The following is an 18,026-nucleotide window of genomic DNA, read 5'->3' as shown; positions in this document are numbered from 1 at the left end:
GACCAGCCCAGTTTACAGATGAGGAACTGAGGCTCAGAGACGGAACAGCCAGCCCTAGGTTGGCTGGTCCCCACCAGAAGGCAGGCCATCTCCCACTCACCCTGGGCTACAGCCAGGTCCCCTGGGTGCACAGATGGAGATGGTGATCAGAAGGAACCCTACCCGGGGAGGCTCCCAATCTAACGACCGCCACCACCCCAACTCTTTCTACGGACCCTGCATCAGGAACAGAGCCTGGGAAAACAAAGGATCAGGAGCCAGGGGCCTGGTGTCAGCTCAGGGAGTGAGACCCTCGGGCCATCGGCCCTCTGATCTGCTGGCCTGGATAGGTTCTGGCCGTGGCAGGGTTGGAGGAGAGCACTCAGGGAGGCCTTCCGTGAGCCAGGTACCCCCTTTCCCACTGACACCTCTCGCGGCTGGGAATGAGCTGCTCGCTGCAAAGGCCCTGAGGGGCGGGGAAGTGACCTCTCACGTCGCACAGGAGCAGGGGCTGGATGGGACGGGTCCTGTGATGCCGGCCTCTGCTCTGACCTCCTGGGAAGGGGATTCGGGGGTGACACTTCGTGGTGAATCAGCTACTCTAGCTCTGCTGGGCGAGGTGGGCCTGCGGAACCCTTACTCACTGCATCTGCCCCTCCTGAGTCCACTCCCTCCACCTTCGACAGGACCCTGGGTGGTGGCTGGGAGAGGGGTGTGAGTGATGAAATGGGGCAAAAGCATCACTCATCCTTGGAGCACAGAGCCAGGTGTACACAGGGGTGCACACCCCCCCAGGGGTACACACACACACATCACACGCACAGAGGAACGAGTGCCTGTCCATGCACGAACATGTACACACATGCACAGCACGCCTAAACACGTACATGCATCCAGCCCTGATCACGTACTCCTGAGTACATGCAGACACGCCCACGGACCCCACGCACACCACAGCAGGCTGGCGTGCACACACAGCGTGCCTACACATACCTGCACCCACGCTCCCACTCCTCCCAGGTCTTTGTTCCTGACAAGTTCAAGGTGGCCCCCAGGGCCTTTTCCTTCATGTTTGCTGGGGGAAGAGAGTGACCTTGGCTGCAGAGGGGAGAGATGGGAGTGGAGAGGGCAGGCTAGGCAGGGGTGGGCAGAGGGCCAGGAGCTGAGATCTCAGCCAGCGAGAGATGGGTTCGGGGCTCCAGACACCGCCCCCCCTAGAATTCTCACTCCAACTCACCTGCAGGCAGGCCACCCCAATGCCCACGGCCCCCATGAGCAGCAGGTGGTCAGCCAGGAACTGCTCCAGCTTGCTGATGCAGCCTCCCTGGAAGGCAGGTAGGCAGGTCACACAAACACACACACACGTTGGCCCGGAAGTAGGTGAGGATGGGGAGGAAAGGCTGGTGGGAGCTGCTCCCCGCTGAGGGAGGCCAGACACTTAAAGGGCCAGGTCTAGCCTCTCAAGTGCCCATGGGCTTCTCAGATGACCCAGGGGCACATTATGATGTCCCCAGATTTCCCTGGAGCAGCTGCAGCCCCCAGACTTTGTGGGGACCTTTGAAGGCCCACGGCCGTCTTGTGGTCAGAGAGTAAGTGTGATCTCCACCACCCCGCCCACCTGCCCGGCCTTTCTGGGCCCCACGGGACAGGGCACTCACCTCCACCTTGTAGATGTTGGAGGGGTGTGCCCGCTGGCCGCAGCGTGCCACCACTGTCTTGCAGCAGCTGTCCGGCACCCGGCGGCCCTCGGCCTCTGGAGACAGGATGTAGCTGCTCTGCAGCCAGTCGGCTGAGCTGTTGCTCCCGCAGCATTTGAACTGGGGGGCAGAGGCAGAGGCTGGAGGTGAGGAGGGAGCCTGGCCTCTCCAACCCCTCAGTTACAGGGCCACAGGACAGTGTTCAGACCCTAATCTCATCCATATTTGCTGGAGACTTTTCGCTTCCCCTGTTTTGAGCAGGGAGCTGGCTCTGGGGGGCCTTCTCTCCAGGCAAGTGGGGAGCTGGCTGCAGGAACCTGATGGCCACCTCTTCGGGGCACCCATGTCCTTTAAGGAGATTGTCCTGGGTGTCCTGGGGGCAGGGAGGATCTGAGAGAAGATGGGTGGGCGGGTGGGTGCTGGCAGGTCCTCGAGGGAGGAGGGCTGTGTCTCCCTGTGTGGCAGGCCCAGGGCAGCACCAAACCACCAGGGCATGGGTTCCTGGTCATCCAGGGAGACAGGACCCCCAGGATAGGGACCCAAGCCTTGCCAGAGGCTCAGGTGTCCCCCATCCAGACCTCGAAGCTTCAGCGCCTCCAGGCCTGCAGGACACAGAGGTGTCTCAGAGGCCGCTGGATGGGCAGGTCAGTGCTGACCAGAAGGGCTGGTGTGCATGCTGCATAAGGCCGAGGTCTTACATTTGGATGCAAAGAGCCATGTGTGGCCACTGGCCACCGTGTTGGACTGAGGTCCACATGCCCCTCCCTACCTCTGCAGGACTGCGGGCCTCGCTGGGCGATTGCGAGTCCCTCCTTGGCAAGGAGAGACCCTCCATCCCCCGAGTTCTGCCTGATGATAACTGGGAAATTCTTACAGCTGCTTTTCTGAAACACTCTGCCTGTTCCAGTTCACTCTCCCAGAGCTGCGGCCGTCAGTTCCCCAGGGAGGAAGCAGGAGGCCCGCTGATGGGAAGAGCCTGGATCCTGGCATGGTCAGCTTGCTGCCCACCAGGTACCCAGAGGGGAATGCAGAGGAAAGGGAGGAATGAGCGAACCAGGATCCAGGAAGCACTGTCATGCGGGAGGGCCTTCTACCTAGGGGACTGTGGTTAACGCTCCCATACCTTGTGAGGCTTCATCTCAGAGACGTGGCAAGTTAGGCTCAGAGAAGGCAAGTAACTTGCCCAGGGTCACACAGATGGGCAGGGACAGAGACGGTTGGGAACCGTGTCTGCGTGGCCTTCAGGCCCCAGCGCAATGCTTACATCCTGCTGCAGACGGTCCACAGACGCTGTGATTTCTGCGGCACCGGGCTGCATGTAGTTCTCGGCCAGGGTGCGGGTCAAGTGCTGCTTCAGCTCGTCGCTCAGCTGAGGAGCATGGAGGGAGAAGGTGCGTCAGCAGAAACACCCACAGACTGTCCCCAGGCCCCTCTAAGGCCATGCCTCCTTCATCTGGCATCTCATCCTTAGAGATGCCACTCAGGTGTCACCTCCTCCAGGAAGCCCTCTCTGACTGCCCAGGACCAGGGGACCATGGGAAGGAGGCTGCACAGAAGGCAGGATCTGTGAAGATGGTGTTGCAAAGGCTGTTACCCCGTGTCAGGGCAGAGTGTGATGGATGGGAATGGGAGACAGGTGGGGGACCACAGTTCCAGGCTGGTGGGATGGCAAAGGGGAGGCTGGGTACTAGGTGACTTTAGATAATCCTTTGGTACCCAGGGATTGGTTCCGGGGCCAGCATGGGTCTTCCGTGGATGCTCAAGTCCCTTATATAAGATGGTGCAGTGTTTGCATATCACTTATGCGCACCCTCCTGTACACTTGAGTCATCTCTAGATTACTGATAATACCTAAAGCCATGTAAACACTGTAGAAACAGCTGTAAATTCAATGTAAAGGCTACATAAACACTTGCGCATGGCAAATTCAAGTTCTGCTTTAGGGAGTTTTCTGGAATTCTTTTCTGAATAGTTTTGATCCAAGCTTGGTTCAGTCTGTGAATCTGGAACCCGTGAATATGGAGGGCTGTCTGTATGTGTTGATTTTCATTTTGATTACAAGGTGATATTCAAAACAGGGCTTTCCTGGTGGCTCAGTGGCAAAGAATCTGCCTGCAATGCAAGAGACTCAGGCTCAATCCCCAGGTTGGGAAGATTCCCTGGAGAATGGCAACCCATTCCAGTATTCTTGCCTGAAAGATTTCATGGACAGAGGAGCCTGGCAGGCTACAGTCCATGGGGTTGCAAAGAGTCAGACACGACTGAGCACGCACGTGTGCATTCAAAATATTTACATAGTTATCTGAGGATATCTGTCAGTGACATGGGCGCTGGTGTGAACGGACAATGTGGTCATCTGTCTGTATGAGCTGAGTATCAGCCCTGAGTCACAGAGCGCCCAGTGGGAGGGCTCTGACCACCTCTTCCTTGTCCAGAGCAGGCAGGGGAGGCCTGGGACCACCGTGTGTCGCTGCCTCCATGCCTCTGTGCACCCCTCCCACTGTGGTCCCTCCCGGGGGTGCTGATGGGTAAAGTAAAGACAAGGAGGGCGTTCCACTCACCCTCTGGTAGTACACATGGGCTAGGACCCCCGCCACCAGCTCAACGAGGAAGATCGCCAGCAACAGGCAGAAATACTAGAAGCAAGGAGAGAAGGCAGTCACAGGGGGAGGGTCAGGCCTGGGAGGCCAGCTGGCCCCTCAGGGCCCCTGGCAAACGCTTCCCCAGGACAATGGGGACCCCCATCCCTCACAGCATCTTCTGGACACACCCACCTCTCCTGGCTGCCAGCCTGGAGTTCCCCTCTCAACCCTTCACGCACTGATCTGCTATCAGTTCGTTAATCCATCCACACAGCCAGTGTTTGTTAAATACCTACCATGTGCCAGGTATGGTAGAGTAAGGCAATTATTGCCCTCAATTATTGGTGGAAGGGAGAGATAAGTATGTGATCATGACGTTGTGTTATAAACGCTACTATGGGGCAAGCTCTAGAAACTATGGAAGGCCCCAGGTTGGGGGGAATAGTCAGAGTGGGCTTCCTGGAGGAGGTGACACCTGAGTAGTATCTCTGAGAATGAGATGCCAGGTGAAGGAGAAGGGATGCACGTTCTAGGTAGAGGGAAGAACCTGGGGAAGCTTGGAGGGTGTATAGCGCTCGGGGGAGGTGGGGCTAGAGTTCAAGGAGTGGAGAGGGAGGCAAGGCTGAGTATATAGAGGCTGGCTGGGCAGCAACAGCTGAGGCTGGGAAACAGCAAAGTGGAGATCCTGGAAAAGGCACTGCCCTGTCTTCTTCCAGCCCTGCAGGGCCCTGCCGGGCTGGGTTCCAGGCTGTACACTCGCGGTGACTGCGGGAGGACGGGTCTGCACCCCTCTCCCACCCCTGCCTGGTGTCACTGCCTGTCCTGCGGTGTTCTTGCAGGAGCCAAGGGGTCGGGAGGGACAGGGAGGGGCTGAGGGAGGATGGGAGCAGGGACGGGGGAGAGAGGAGGAGGGGGAAGAAGGGGCCCCTCCCCCAGCCCTAACTAGTGCTGTCTCCTTCTCTGGGGGGAACCGCCCCCCCATCGGCCACTGGGTCACTGGACTCCAGGGAAGGCTTGGCCTGGGGGTGAACGTGGGAACCAGGGTTCATCAGACAGGGGACGGGAGGAGGGCAGGAAGGGGTACAAGTGGGAAGGAGACCACGCAGGGCCTGGCCCGTGTGGGGCCAGTTCCGGGGTGATGTTGGTCCACGGGGCTGCAGGGCTAGCTCGACCACCTCCCAGCCCCTGGGGCAGCTGGCACAGAGGAATAACTTTCCACTGAGAGTCAGGCTTCCTTTCAGGCTGAGTAAATCACCCCCTTCCCCACAGCCGTCTTCCTGGGTCCCGCCCTCCCAGCATCAGAGCTGCCAGCAGGGCCTCAAGTATGGGTGGGGTGGGGCCCGAGGCAAGAGCACAGCGGGGGTCCCTGGTCCCCCTTCTGCACCCACATTCAGGATCAGCACTGTTCTGGGAAAGCCTGCATGTCCGAGCTCTGTCCATCCCCCAGCAGGGCTAGGAGCCCCGGTTATCCCTTGGCAAGGATGTGAATCAAGGCCGGGTCCACAGGACCTTCACGTCCGTGCGGGTTCTGGATGGAGGCACGGGGCTCTCCAGGCTCCTGGATGCCCGGATGAGAGGTGGGGATGGGAGTGGCAGGTTCCACAAGGGTCCCGTGGACCTTTCCTGCCATGGGGAGGAGTCTGGATGAAGGGGTCCCCCCATAAGTGGAACGGTGTCCAGATAAGCTGAGGCTGGAGGCAGCTCAGAGGTCTGTGGATGCGCCCTTGCTGCTGGAGGAACCTCTGGGATATGGGGCCTGGATACAGGGCCTCGAAACCCAAGCAGCAGTGATGGGACACTGGCTGATACCCAGGCCCAGCCACCGCCTGGCTCCACATGGGGGGCCCTGGTGCCTTGTGTGAAGCGATGATGTGGCGCAGTGAGTAGGGGGTTGGAAGCAGCCTCCCCACCCCCCTAAACCCAGGCAGCCAGGCCTGTGTGGCTGAACCAGCAGGTGGGATGACGGCACTAGCCTGCCGCCCCCTCCACCCTCCTCTAGCAGGTGAGAGCCCCTGTTGCCCTGCCTGCCTGGCACTGACACCACCCTCCTGCCACCTGGCCCCTACTCGCAATGACCGCTCCCAGGCTTCCTGAGTGCACACCAGGGCCCTCCGTACTGGGAGGCCCAGCACCCCTCCAGCCACGGGTCACGTGGGAGGGTGGACCGTGCTGCCTCCGGGACATCACTGCCACAGTTGCTCCCGAAGCCAGGCTGGGGTGGAGAGCTGATGGGAAGGGAGGGGACCCAGCCACATCCTGACGCGATGGCAGGCTAAATGAGCGCCTGCCAGTCACTCAAAACCGCCCTGAGGCATCAAGCGGGTGTCAATTGTGCTACCCGACCTGCGACCTGTGAGAGCTGTCAGGAGGGAGGGGAGTGTTCCCGAGAGGCTTCCAGGCTCCCTCCGCCCGCTGCCCTGGATGTGAGGATGCCTCCGCAAGGGGAGAGAGGGGCAGGCCGGGGCTCTGGGGGATGGACAGCGGGTGCCAGAGGGTCGGCTGATCAGGGGGCGGGGTGATCAGGGGGCGGGATGCTGCTGGGCTGCAGGCGTGTCACTCACCTGCGCGGGGGAGGCCCTGAGTCACAGATCAGGGTGACAGTCGCTGGGGGTGGGGAAGGGTCATGCTCACTGGGACCCTCCTGCATGGAGATCCTCCCACACAAGGGAGCCTGGCAGCCTGGCTTCTAGACCAGGGCTGGCTGCAGCCTGGGCATGGGGGGCCAGGCTGGGGCAAAGGGGCTCTGCCACTGGGGGCCATGAGTTGTAACAAGCCTCATCTTTGCACCCTGCCTCGCACTCCACCAACCCTGCCCTGACTCCCCGGGTCCAGCCACATCATCTTAGCACTCCCATGGCATAGAAGTCTGTGTAGATGGTCCCTGAATCCAGGCCCAGCCTCCCAGCCTTTCTTTGCCCTGTTCCCAGGCCTCCCTGGCCTTCCATGTGCAGCTCATCACAGCCCCCCCAAGATCCCCCCCTGGGTCCCAGCCCCAGCGCCTCAGCGCTTCACCTGCCTCATCTCCTGATGGCGCCTGTTTTGCTTCTCCCCTTGACCAGGCCCTGGTCTTCCGCTGCGGCTTCCCCTGCCCACCTCCTGGTCCTCACGCAGCAGTCCCCAGGTGAGTGGCCTCTACTGGGCGAGGGGCGCGACCTCACCTGCCGCTACCTGGAGGCTGCGTCAGCGCGACTGCACTCTCCCCAGGTGGCCGTGAGCCCCTGGGGGAGTGGGCCCCTCTCTTAGGCTCCTCTGGCTCTTCCTCAGGGCCTGGTCCAGAGCTGGGTCGCCATGCTCGGAAAACAGCTCGAGAAGGAGACTGCAAGCGCACTTCTCACTGAGCGTGCCTGTGAGATGGGGAACTGGCCACAGCAGGCAGCCCACACGTGGGGGCAGCAGCTTAATCCTTTTCTGATCTGCGGATGGCGTGAAATTGTTGCTTTAGTTTAATTTATGCCAAAGCTTCTCCACCTGGCATGATTCTGCCCTCCCTGGGACAACCGGCGATGTCTGGAGGCATTTTTTGTTGTTGTCACAACTCCGGGAAGCAGCGCTGTTGGCTTCGAGTGGGTAGACACCCCGGGGATACGGTCACGGGGCAGGTCCCATGGCAAAGATGATCTGGCCTAAATGTCACCGGTGCCAACGCTGCTGAGACGCTCTGACTCACACATTTACCTTCAGGCTCTGAGGCTGATGCTGGGACTTGATTTGCGCATTTGCCTCTAAGTACTATGGGAGACATGGCAAAAACGAGCCCGAGGAAGGTTGTCTGGGCCCTGAGAAGCCTGAAGCAACACAGACAGAAGCATGTGAGGGGTTTTACCCTGCACCTGCCTGCGAGGGCACCTTCACAGCAGGAGGTTGCGGACCACGATTCAAGGCAGGATGAGGGATGTCTACGTGGACTCAGCTGAGGGCACCGTGGGACCTGGAGTGCAGAGAAGATGTTGCTGTCTGGGGGACACTCTGGGGTCCCCAGGTGGGTCCTTGGGAAAGGGCTGGCCCTGAAGGTCTGTGTGTAGTACTTGATTCTGGGAAGCATGAAGAAAGTTCTTAAGCTACAGTGTGTCCCCTTTAAATTTGGTTTGCTGTTACTTTGGAATTAACAAAAGGCAGTAAAAAATTCTCAGAAACCCTGTGAGTCATTTGCAGAAGTCGTATTTCAACATGAGTCAGGACATAACGGACCCCAAGCCCACCATCCCCAAGGGGCCCCCAGAATTCCCGGCCCGCGGCTTAGTGGGTGATAACTTCATGGGTGTCGCCTTCTCAGGAGCAGGGGAAAGGCAGGTTTTCTATATGGGAGTGGTAGGCAGGATCCCCTATACCACAACGCCCCCCCCAACCCCAAATTAGCCCTCCCTGGGCAGAATCAGTGCCTGACCCACCCAGATGCTCCCCAAGCACACACAGCAGGTGCTCACTGCACAACCCGGTTTGTCACACGCCTCTGTGGCCCCAGCGTCACACGGCTCTGTGGCACGAAGGGGCTACAGTTTGGCAGAGGTCACGCCGCTAGCATGAGTCTGGAATTGAACCCAGGGATCCCGGCTGCAGAGCTTGGTGCTGACCCCACTGCGTCCCCTCGATGGCTGACAGCATGGGGGGGGGGCAGTGGGCGGATGGGCTGGTTGAGCTCATGGTGGGGGCCAGGGTTAGGGGGACACTGGTCATCAGGAGAGGGTGGTGACAAGAGGCAGAGGGGAAACTGGGCACAGGATGGTCTCTCTCCAACCACCACTCAGCCCCCAGCCTATAGCGCCCTCCGGGCAGGCCAGGCACGGCACCCCCTGGGCAGGCCACCTCCTTCCTAAGGGGCCCTGAGCCTTCACGCCTGTGCTGGAGTCACAGCCACGGCTCTGATGCCTACATCCATCCCGTTCACTCTACTCAGCCCAGCCTGACCCTCCGAATCCAGCGACTGCCCAGCTGAGCTACACCCCTCGAGCGCACACCGGGCGTGCCTTGGTCTCTGCTGGTCCTGCCTGGGTTTGCTGCCCTGACCACAACTCTGTGTGCAGCTGAGCGCCGTCTAGTCTGGGCTCGGGCAAGGCCTCCGCAAAGCCCTCCCCGAGCCAGAAGGTCCTGACCCTGACCTTGCGGCCACACCCTTCCTCCTGACCCCGTCTGACTCCCGGGACTCAGGCCTATCCGACCCCCCGGGGATGTTCGCCCTCTGGCTCTGATCTGCATCTCGTCCGGTCCCCCTCCTCCATGAGGTGAAAGGAACGCACCCATAGCCACTCCTCCCAGATCCCTGCCCTTTGCTGAGTTTTGTGACCGCCTCCCAATCCTGTACTCAGCCCTGCCCCCCGTCCTTCCAGAGCTGACCCCTCAAATCTTGGTCTGATAGAAACCAGCAATGATATTTCCAAGGACAGCTCTCGGAACCTCTACCCCAGAGCCCTCCATTAGGACAGGCCCCTTCCGAACACGCCAGACTGGAGCCCAGTCACAGAACGGACCAGCCTGCTAAGACAGAACAGGACCCAAACATTGACCTCCACCCTGTACCATCTACCAACATTTTTTTTTTCTTTAATTCTCTAATGGAGTAGTTTGCACTGGAAGAAAAGGTGGATAGTTTCTAAAGCTACGGATCCCAAATGAAGCTGAAACACCACAACCCTTTCTGAACCAATCTGATACCTTCTTTAATGAGAGACTCCACAGGAACCATGCAAAAATATTCCTCCTTGTGACATTAAGGTGATTAATTAGCAAGTGGATCTTCAGATGGACTTGCCCTGCCTGTATCTGGGGCAAGCCGAGCCCCAGATATAGTTTCTGGGGTGGATTCACTGGTGCCCACGAGATCGGGCAACTTAGCCCAGCTGGTGCTGTCTTGAGGTCAGTTTTAAGAACTTTATACCACTGGACTTTGGGAATTTCTCCATGGGACTGCTTCTGCCACAAAGAAGGGGGTTTGGACAAAGGTTTTCTCCTCTGTCTCCTCCACAATCAGCACAGTCAGGGATGGAAACCAAGCCACAGCTGGCTTGGTGTCCAGGCAGGTGGGGGTGAGGCAGAGACACTGGCCGGCTTGACTCAGAGAGAGTCTTGACTCTCTCCAGTGGGGAGACAGCAGAGTCAGGTGCAGCTGAGCTTAAGTCTCGGCAAGAAGTGGCGGCCTGCAGCCCCCAGCTTGGCAGTGTGATCCGATCACGGCCGTGGGAGGGTCAGGGAGCTTGGAGCAGCCAAAGAGGCTGGACTGGAAAAGACAGAGCCAGCTGTTTGTGCAGCAGTGACCTCAGGCCACGTTATTTGCTGGCAATTAACTGCCGGCTGGAGGCAGTCAGGGCTCAGGGGCGCAGCTGCCTACTTGTTCCTGCAGAAAAGTGAGGATGTGGATTTTGGAGCCTGGAGCCATTCCAGTAACAAAATGCCACTGTTGGAAGGATGAAGGTGACCTCTACCCTTCTGGGCCCAGCCCAGCCACAGTGAATCCACCCGGCTGGGGGCCGCTTTGCAGGATGCCGGGGTGTGCTCTGGTTCCTGCCTGGTGCTGATATGCGAGCTGGCCTGAGAGGCTGGGAGCAGAGAGAGGGCCAGGCTGGGAGCGGAGTTTTTCCTCTCCACATCAGCTCTGCTCCATGGCCAGCCCTCGCTGGGCCATCCTTGCTGGGCACTTGCTTGTGAAATAAGGTTTGTGTGGAGCCCTAGACCAATGCACGAGATGCAAGAGACGGGGGTTCAATGCCTGGGTAGCAGGTGCCACACCAAGGTCATCTCCAGAACTGACAGAGGCCCATAGCAACTGTTGCCATGAGCCCCCCTGACCTGCTCCCCAGGGATTGAACCCCTGTCTCTTGCATTGGCAGGTGGGTTCTTTACCTCTAGCACCACCTGGGAAGCCCCAGCTGTGTTAGGCTCATTTCCAACTCAGCTGAAGCGCTTCTCTGGTGCACTCACAGCTGACCCCTGCACCCCAGCGCTCTGCAGCCTGACCCCTACTTCCCGGTGGGCCAGGTGGCGGGTAGCCAGGTGACCGGCCCCCAGTCCTCACCTCTGTGTTTCCCTTTGCACCCAGAATGTCAACCATGGACCCCGAGTCACAACAAGCTGAGTGCCCACTCCCTGTGTGGGAGCCCTCCAGGAAGCGGGGGCGGAGGCGGTGGGGACAGGGGAAGGGCCTGGGCCAAGCCAGGTGACGGCTGTGTGGCCTCGGGCAAGTCTGTTTTTCTGGGGCTGTGGTGAGGGTGGGGCGGTTCGCCCCTTGGCCACCAGGGAGCCCCTTCCTGTGCAGCCCCTAAACTAAGCAAGGCCAGCAAGGAGGAGGCTGATGGGAGGATCTGAGAGGAAGGGGCTGAGTTTCGCAGGCGACTGATCGTGTGCTGTCCTGGTGGGGGGCAGAGCCGAGTTCTGCCCAGGCCCCAGCTAGGAGACTGGGGCCCCGGGCGACTGTGGGGGCTCTCGTGGGGCACCTTCTGGACGGCTCCTGGGACTACTCATACCTGATCCCCCAAGAGCCTGGCAAGGGTCCTCTTGCCCACTCCCTGCCTCCACTAATCCAAATCAAGCAGATAAGCAGAGGCCCTCTCTGACGGGGCAGAGTCGGGGTTCCCCAGGCCTCGGCTGCAGGACCCATTCCTTTGACACATGCAGGCGGTGACACAAAGATCAGAGTGCCACCAACGGACGAGGCTGTGACCACCTGGCTGGGTGACTGGTGGGGCCCTGACAGAGTAAGGAGTGGGTGAGAAACCAGCCTGGGGAGGGACTTCCCTGGCAGCCCAGTGGTTAGGACTCTGCGCTTCCAATGCGAGGGGCACAAGTTTGATCCCCAGTCAGGGAACTAAGATCCCACATACCACATGGGGTGGACCCCCTACTCCTCCAAAAAAGAGAAAGAAACCAGCCTGGGGAGGACATGGTCAAAACCCTGGGCATGGAGATCCAGGCACCCTTTATGCCACCCTGTCCCCTGCTTTTACAGAGAGAGTGGCCCAGCCAAGATGTGGGGACCTGGGAGTCACGGCCCTAAGAATAGCTCCATTCATTTAGGCTCCTTCTCAAAGGAGCTGGTGCTGGTGATGCAAATGATAATTATAGCCACACTTGATGATCTTTATATAATGCGGTGACTCGTTTCCTAAGACCTAAAATACTGTCTTGTCCTCTTCATGCTTCCCCCCAGCCCCCCGTATGGGGATGGAGACATCAAGGTGGCCGGGAGGGGCCAGGTGACTTGCAAGGGGTCCCCAGGCACGCAGCGCCAGGTACAGTTTCTACTCCAGCCCTGACTGCCCGGGTTAATGAAGCCCAGTGGAAGCGCTGCAACTTGGGGTCCCTTCATTTTCAAAACCGGTTCTAGAACTTCTTCAACTCCTTCCTCTAAATATAAAAGAAGCCCTGATGAAGACCCAGCTGAGCCTGAACCACCCATTCTCATCTTCATCTGATTGAAGATGTGAGCGTTCAGAGCCCGCATTCAAAACTCTAAAAACATCCCTTGCTTTCGATCAGGGTAGCATCTGTCTTGGTCATCGTCTTGGACTGGTCTGGCCTGAATGACCTGGCTCATTCACGCAGCCTGCGCTAAAAAAGAGCTGGCGTGAATAATTTAAATCCCGCTCCCTTTCCCCTTTTGCAGATTTCCAACTTCTTGCTGATCATGATTTCGGCACCAGCGAAGACGTGCTATTCCTGTTCCTGATGAACATTTCCTTCTGGGGAAAGTGACTCTGAGGGGCTGCAGATGTGCTGGAGGAAGGGCTCGGGCCGGGACAGATGCCATGCCTGTGGGAGCCGGCTGGCCCTCTCCAGGCAGCTCGAGGGGAGCTTTTGATGTCGGGCCCCTTCCTCGGCCTGAGCAAGCTGGACATAGATTCTTCGGATGCCTGGTCTTTCATCTCCCCCTCTCCTCTTCAGGGACCGCTTTAGATAGCATTCCACTCACTGCACATCTCCTTTTAGCTGACTCAGGGTTTTAAAAGGAAGTCAGACATGGAGGGGGAGAAAAGAAATGAAACCAGGAAGGAAACTCCAGAAACCACAGAACACTTTTAAACTGCCTTAAGCATCCCCGCTTGCCTCCAAATGGGAGCCTGGGTTTTAAAATGTCCACTCGGGTTAACCAGAGAAAAAGTCTGACAGCCGTCTTCTCGGTTAAAACATTCCAATGCTCAGTAATTCAGGGGCTGTGGGCCAACAGGTGGATGACTCAGGGTCTGCTCCCTCACCTGTGTTCAGTCCCCAGACTGGGTCTGCCTTGGATTCTTTCAAGGGTCGGGCAGAGAAAAGCAAAGGAAGAAAACACCAGGTTTTGAGGTTTGCTGTCTGTAAGCCCCGGGCTCCACACTCCTAGATAGGTGTGCGTGTGTGTGTGTGTGTGCGCGCGCGCACGGGCACTTTCTCCTGACCTCACTTTCAAGTGGACGCCTCTCTTAAGTGTCTGGTTAGTGATGCTGGGGCAAAGAGACCATCGGTTCTGTATGGATGGAAGTGAACGCAGGCAGGAGGGTCAAGGTGGGGCTGAGAAGGAGGAAGGCATCTCATAGCAGCCTGTCCAGCAGCTCCTGTGGTCCCCTGTGCTGCCTCCAGGCCCAGGGAGATGAGAGGTCTGTTTGCTGACCTTCCAAAGCTCAGAAGGGTGAAAGGTGTACTCTAGGGCCACAGGCTGAAGCTTTTGGCCTTCCTGGGTCTCCGCATCTTCCATGGTTGCCCCCCACCACCTACCTCCCCAGGGCAGGTCTCAGACCACATGACGGTCTGGATGTGATTGGGGAGGCTGGATGGCAGGACAGGTCTCACAGATGGACGGTGTAGGAAGGGGAGGCTGCGGTCAGCGCTGGGCGGGTCGGTTATGGACACCTTGGCTCTCCTCTGGTCCCCAAGGACGCCAAGGGGAAGAGCCCAGTGGCCCCAGCCCCTGTGAGCCTCTGTCCCATCACAGCTGGGCCTCCCCGCCCCCAGAACACTGCATCCCTGGTGTCGCTCAACCAGGCCTGTGTTCTCTCTTAACCAGCTCACAGTGGTCTGATCAGGGGCATCAGCAGGTTCGCTGGGATTCCGGCGTGGGGGACATTGTTGGGGATGGGCTGGCTCAAGGCACCCCTGCCCTGTGGCTGGAAGGACAGGTCAGGTCAAAGCCAAGCTCTGGAGGCTGGTCCCTATGGGCTTCACCCCCCATTCCCCGGGAGCCACATCTGCACGGCCTGCACCTTGCTCTGGGCGATCCTCAGAGCAGAACTAAAACTTCTTCCAGGCAGAGGAGAGCCGTCCCGCTGAGCCTGGACACACACACTGTTGCATCCAGAGCTGAAACTGGGTTGTGGCTGGTGAGAGAGGCCTGGGACTCAGCCCCTCTGGACGGAGCTTCCTCTCCCTGGTCGGATGTGCGGGTCCCAGGCTGCTGGGTCAGCAGTGGGCACATAAAGACAGGCAGGCTAGGCACTGACCTCAAGGCTTCTTCTCGTCACTTGATTCCTGTAGCTCAACCTGGTTCCTCACTGAGACTCAGACTGGATCTGCCCTGACCCTTCCTGTCTATGTCTGAATGTTTTGCAGCTTCCCTCCTCCCCTGCCCTGGTGGCTCAGATGGTAAAGAATCCGCCTGCAAAGCAGAAGACCTGGGTTCGATCTCTGGGTGGAAAAGATCCCCCAGAGGAGGGTAAGGTATCCCACTCCAGTATTCTTGCCTGGAGAACCCCATGGACAGAAGATCCTGGCAGGCTACAGTCCATGGAGTTGCAAAGAGTTGGATGTGACTGAGCGACTAACGCTTCTTAATTACGGCCCACACAGGGCTTGTGGTTGGGGACGTGAAGGGGGAGATGCCAGCCGGGCCCCAGGGAGCCTGAGCTGTTGACAGTTGCCCAGGAGGGAGGGAGGGAGGGAGGGTCAGGGCTGGGAGTCCAGAGTGGGACTCTGGCTTCTGCCCCCTCGGGTATAGCCCTGACTTCCTTCCATGGTGCTGAGGGTCAGCAGTGGTGGTGGTGGGGGGCGGTCTTCCCACCTTCCCAGGGGGTGTTTGTCAAGGAGCCTGTGCCCACCTCACCCATGAAACAAACACCTGCCTGAACGATCCCACCTGAGTCTGACCAAGCTTCTACATCCAACTCCCAGAGCATCATCAGGACGGCATGGGAAAGTCCAGACGGGGAGGGAGCAGAGCCATCAACGAAATGACCTGGTTCCTCCAGCAGATACATTGCGAGGAAGAGTCAGAGATTGATGGGGAGCGGAGAGGCCGAGAGAGACCCGAGGGACAACTTGGCCGACTTTAACACACAGACCTCACTTCCATCCTGACTCAAATAAACTGAAAAAACAAAAAAAAAGAATAGCTTATGGCTCAACGGGGGAAATCTGAAATTGCCTGGGTATTTCATGATATTAAGGATCGGCTCTTAATGGTTTCTAGGTGTGATAACAGTCTTGTCGTCACCCTTTCTCAAAAGAGAATCCTGATTTTCGAGGCATACCCTGAGGCACTGACAGATGCCTGCAGTCTGGGGTCTCCGGTGGGGGCGGGGCGGGGGCGGGGGAGTGCGCAGGCAGAGAGGGTCGGTTCTGAGATGGTGGAGGTGAGTCTGGGTGATGACGCGAGCTGCATGAGAACGTTCTGTTCATTTTAGCCTATGTTTGAAAATTGCCATGATAAAGCCTGGACAGAGGAAGAAGAGGAGGGGACAGGAAGGAGGTGAGGGAGCAGCTTTGCCACCACCAGCGAGGCGTCCTCCTGGCTTAGGTCCTAATAAGAACCTGGAGATGGTGGCAAACAGCCGGCTCGTGGCCGCCCGCCCCTCCCCAGCCCTCCGCAGGCCTCAGAACCGGGGCCGGTGTCCCCGAGTGGGGCTCTCAGCATGGAGCCTGGTCGGGGGCTCAGGGGGGGAACAGGTGGTCGGAGGCCCCGGGTGGGTGGCCCCCTCCGCCCTGCTGCCAAGCAGGCACTCACCGCAGAGAGGCAGCCCCTGTCCTCGCGGATGATGGCGCCGAAGCCCAGGAAGCCGGTCACCATGACGAGGGCGCCCGCGAAGATGAGGATGTAGGCAGAGGCGGCGAAGGTGCTGGAGGCCAGGACGCCGAGGTAGCCGCTCTTCTCCACCAGGGTCCAGACGCCCACGGCCATGACCGTGGCGCCCCCGACCTGCGGGACACGGGGTCTGAGCACCCACTGTGCGCGGGACCCTTCTTGCCCGTCCACTCACTTGGTCCTTGGAGGAGCCCGGGGGGGAAGGGTCTGGCTGCCCATTTTGCAGATGGGGAAACAGAGGCTTGTCCGTGGTCAAGGGGAGAAGCAGGGACAGAGTGAGAATCCAGGTCTGACCCCCCAGTTCCCTGCTTCCCACCACAATGCCCGAGCAGGGACACTTCAGTCGTGGGGACCCCTCCTGCCATCCTGCTGCTCGTGTCCCTGGAGGAGCACTTTCACAAGCCCCTTCTCATCACCCTGGGGGGCCACACGACTGGGCTTCTTACCTGTGCCCCACCAATGGAGTAGGAGCTGCCTGAGGGCCACCTCTGGCTCCAGCTCTGGGCCCTGGCCTGTGGCTCAACCATGCTGCCCCCTCGGCAGAAGGGACACATGCCCCACAGGCTGGAGTCGCTCTGGGACAGCAGGACGTTGAGCAGGAGGGGAGGAGTCCTGTTTGCTGACTGATCCTTTTTAGCCCTGATCCCAGGAAGGGGCCCTGGGGACACACCTGCCCTGTTCCTCCTACATTGAGGCTCAATGACTCTTCCTGTGATGCCGGGCAGCGTGTGTGTGCCTGTGTGTGTGTGTCCTCCAGGGGCTGGACAGGGACCTCTGCGGGCGGGTGGGGACTCCTTAACCATGAGTCTGCACCAGGCACCTTTGGGACTCAACTTCCCATGGTCTTCTTCGGAGCTTTACAAGAGTCCAGGAGGCTCGGGGCAGGCAGGTGGGAGCGCGCATTTCCCCTCTTTCGTACATGAAGAAACGGAGCCTGGGGGGACTAGAATGTGCTCACGAGCACAGCACTCAAGTTTCAAGACTGAGACGCAGATCCAGGTCTGCTGAGGGCCAGTCCGAGTACGCCATCCTGGGACTGCACACACCGGGCTGGGAGGCTCTCGACTCACTCCTGCTTTCAGATACACGTGTTTCCTTCTAAGGACCATTTTGTCCCGCTTAGCACCTCCAGCAGGTTAAGAGAACCAGCTCTGAGTGGAATCCACCTGCTCTGATTCCCTGACACATTTTTTTCCTCACACTGTGACATCTCTAAGATCAAGATTTTTTGCAGTCCCTTGGACTGCAAGGAGATCATACTAGTCAATCCTAAAGGAAATCAACCCTGAATATTCGTTGGAATGACTGATGCTGAAGCTGAAGCTGAAGCTCCAGTACTTTGGCCACCTGATTCAAAGAGACGACTCATTGGAAAAGACCCTGATGCTGGCAAAGATTGAAGGGGATGACAGAGGAGGAGATGACTGGATGGCATCACGGACTCAATGGACATGAATTTGGGCAAACTCCAGGAGATAGCAAAGGACAGGGAAGCCTGGTGTGCTGCAGTCCTTGGGGTCCCAAAGAGTCAGACGTGACTGAGTGACTGAACACCACCAACAAAGCTCAAGATACAGCTTATGGTTGATGGCACCTGACGACCACAGCTGGCAGCACTCCTGCCTTGTGGTACCGAAAACAAGGGTGTATCTTACAAGCGATGGTATCTTAGGTTTGATGAAATCCTGGCCTAGGACGGACTTTCCAGTCCTCTGAGGGCACGGGCTATCTCTGGCCATGCAACCTCCGTGACCAGTAAGGGATTTCCCACAACTGGGTCCGCGGGATTGT

The 18,026-nt window shown here is 58.7% G+C and overlaps 1 protein-coding gene across 1 annotated transcript in view; it reads right to left on the bottom strand.

Moving 5' to 3' along the window:
- The window catches only part of TSPAN11 (tetraspanin 11), a 32,830-nt gene that overhangs the window by 4,334 nt on the left and 10,470 nt on the right, over positions 1 to 18,026 (bottom strand). The window contains exons 2-6 of the mRNA XM_068971863.1: positions 16,158 to 16,349; positions 4,238 to 4,312; positions 2,941 to 3,045; positions 1,638 to 1,796; positions 1,217 to 1,303 (exon numbers count right to left, since the gene is read on the bottom strand). Coding sequence (XP_068827964.1) covers positions 1,217 to 1,303; positions 1,638 to 1,796; positions 2,941 to 3,045; positions 4,238 to 4,312; positions 16,158 to 16,349 — 618 coding nt within the window. The remainder of the gene's footprint in view (positions 1 to 1,216; positions 1,304 to 1,637; positions 1,797 to 2,940; positions 3,046 to 4,237; positions 4,313 to 16,157; positions 16,350 to 18,026) is intronic.

Source organism: Capricornis sumatraensis, chromosome 4, assembly GCF_032405125.1.
Source record: "Capricornis sumatraensis isolate serow.1 chromosome 4, serow.2, whole genome shotgun sequence".
Classification (NCBI taxonomy): Eukaryota; Metazoa; Chordata; class Mammalia; order Artiodactyla; family Bovidae; genus Capricornis; species Capricornis sumatraensis.
The sequence above is the reverse complement of the archived record's forward strand: the minus strand, read 5'-3'. Positions and strand labels throughout refer to the sequence as shown.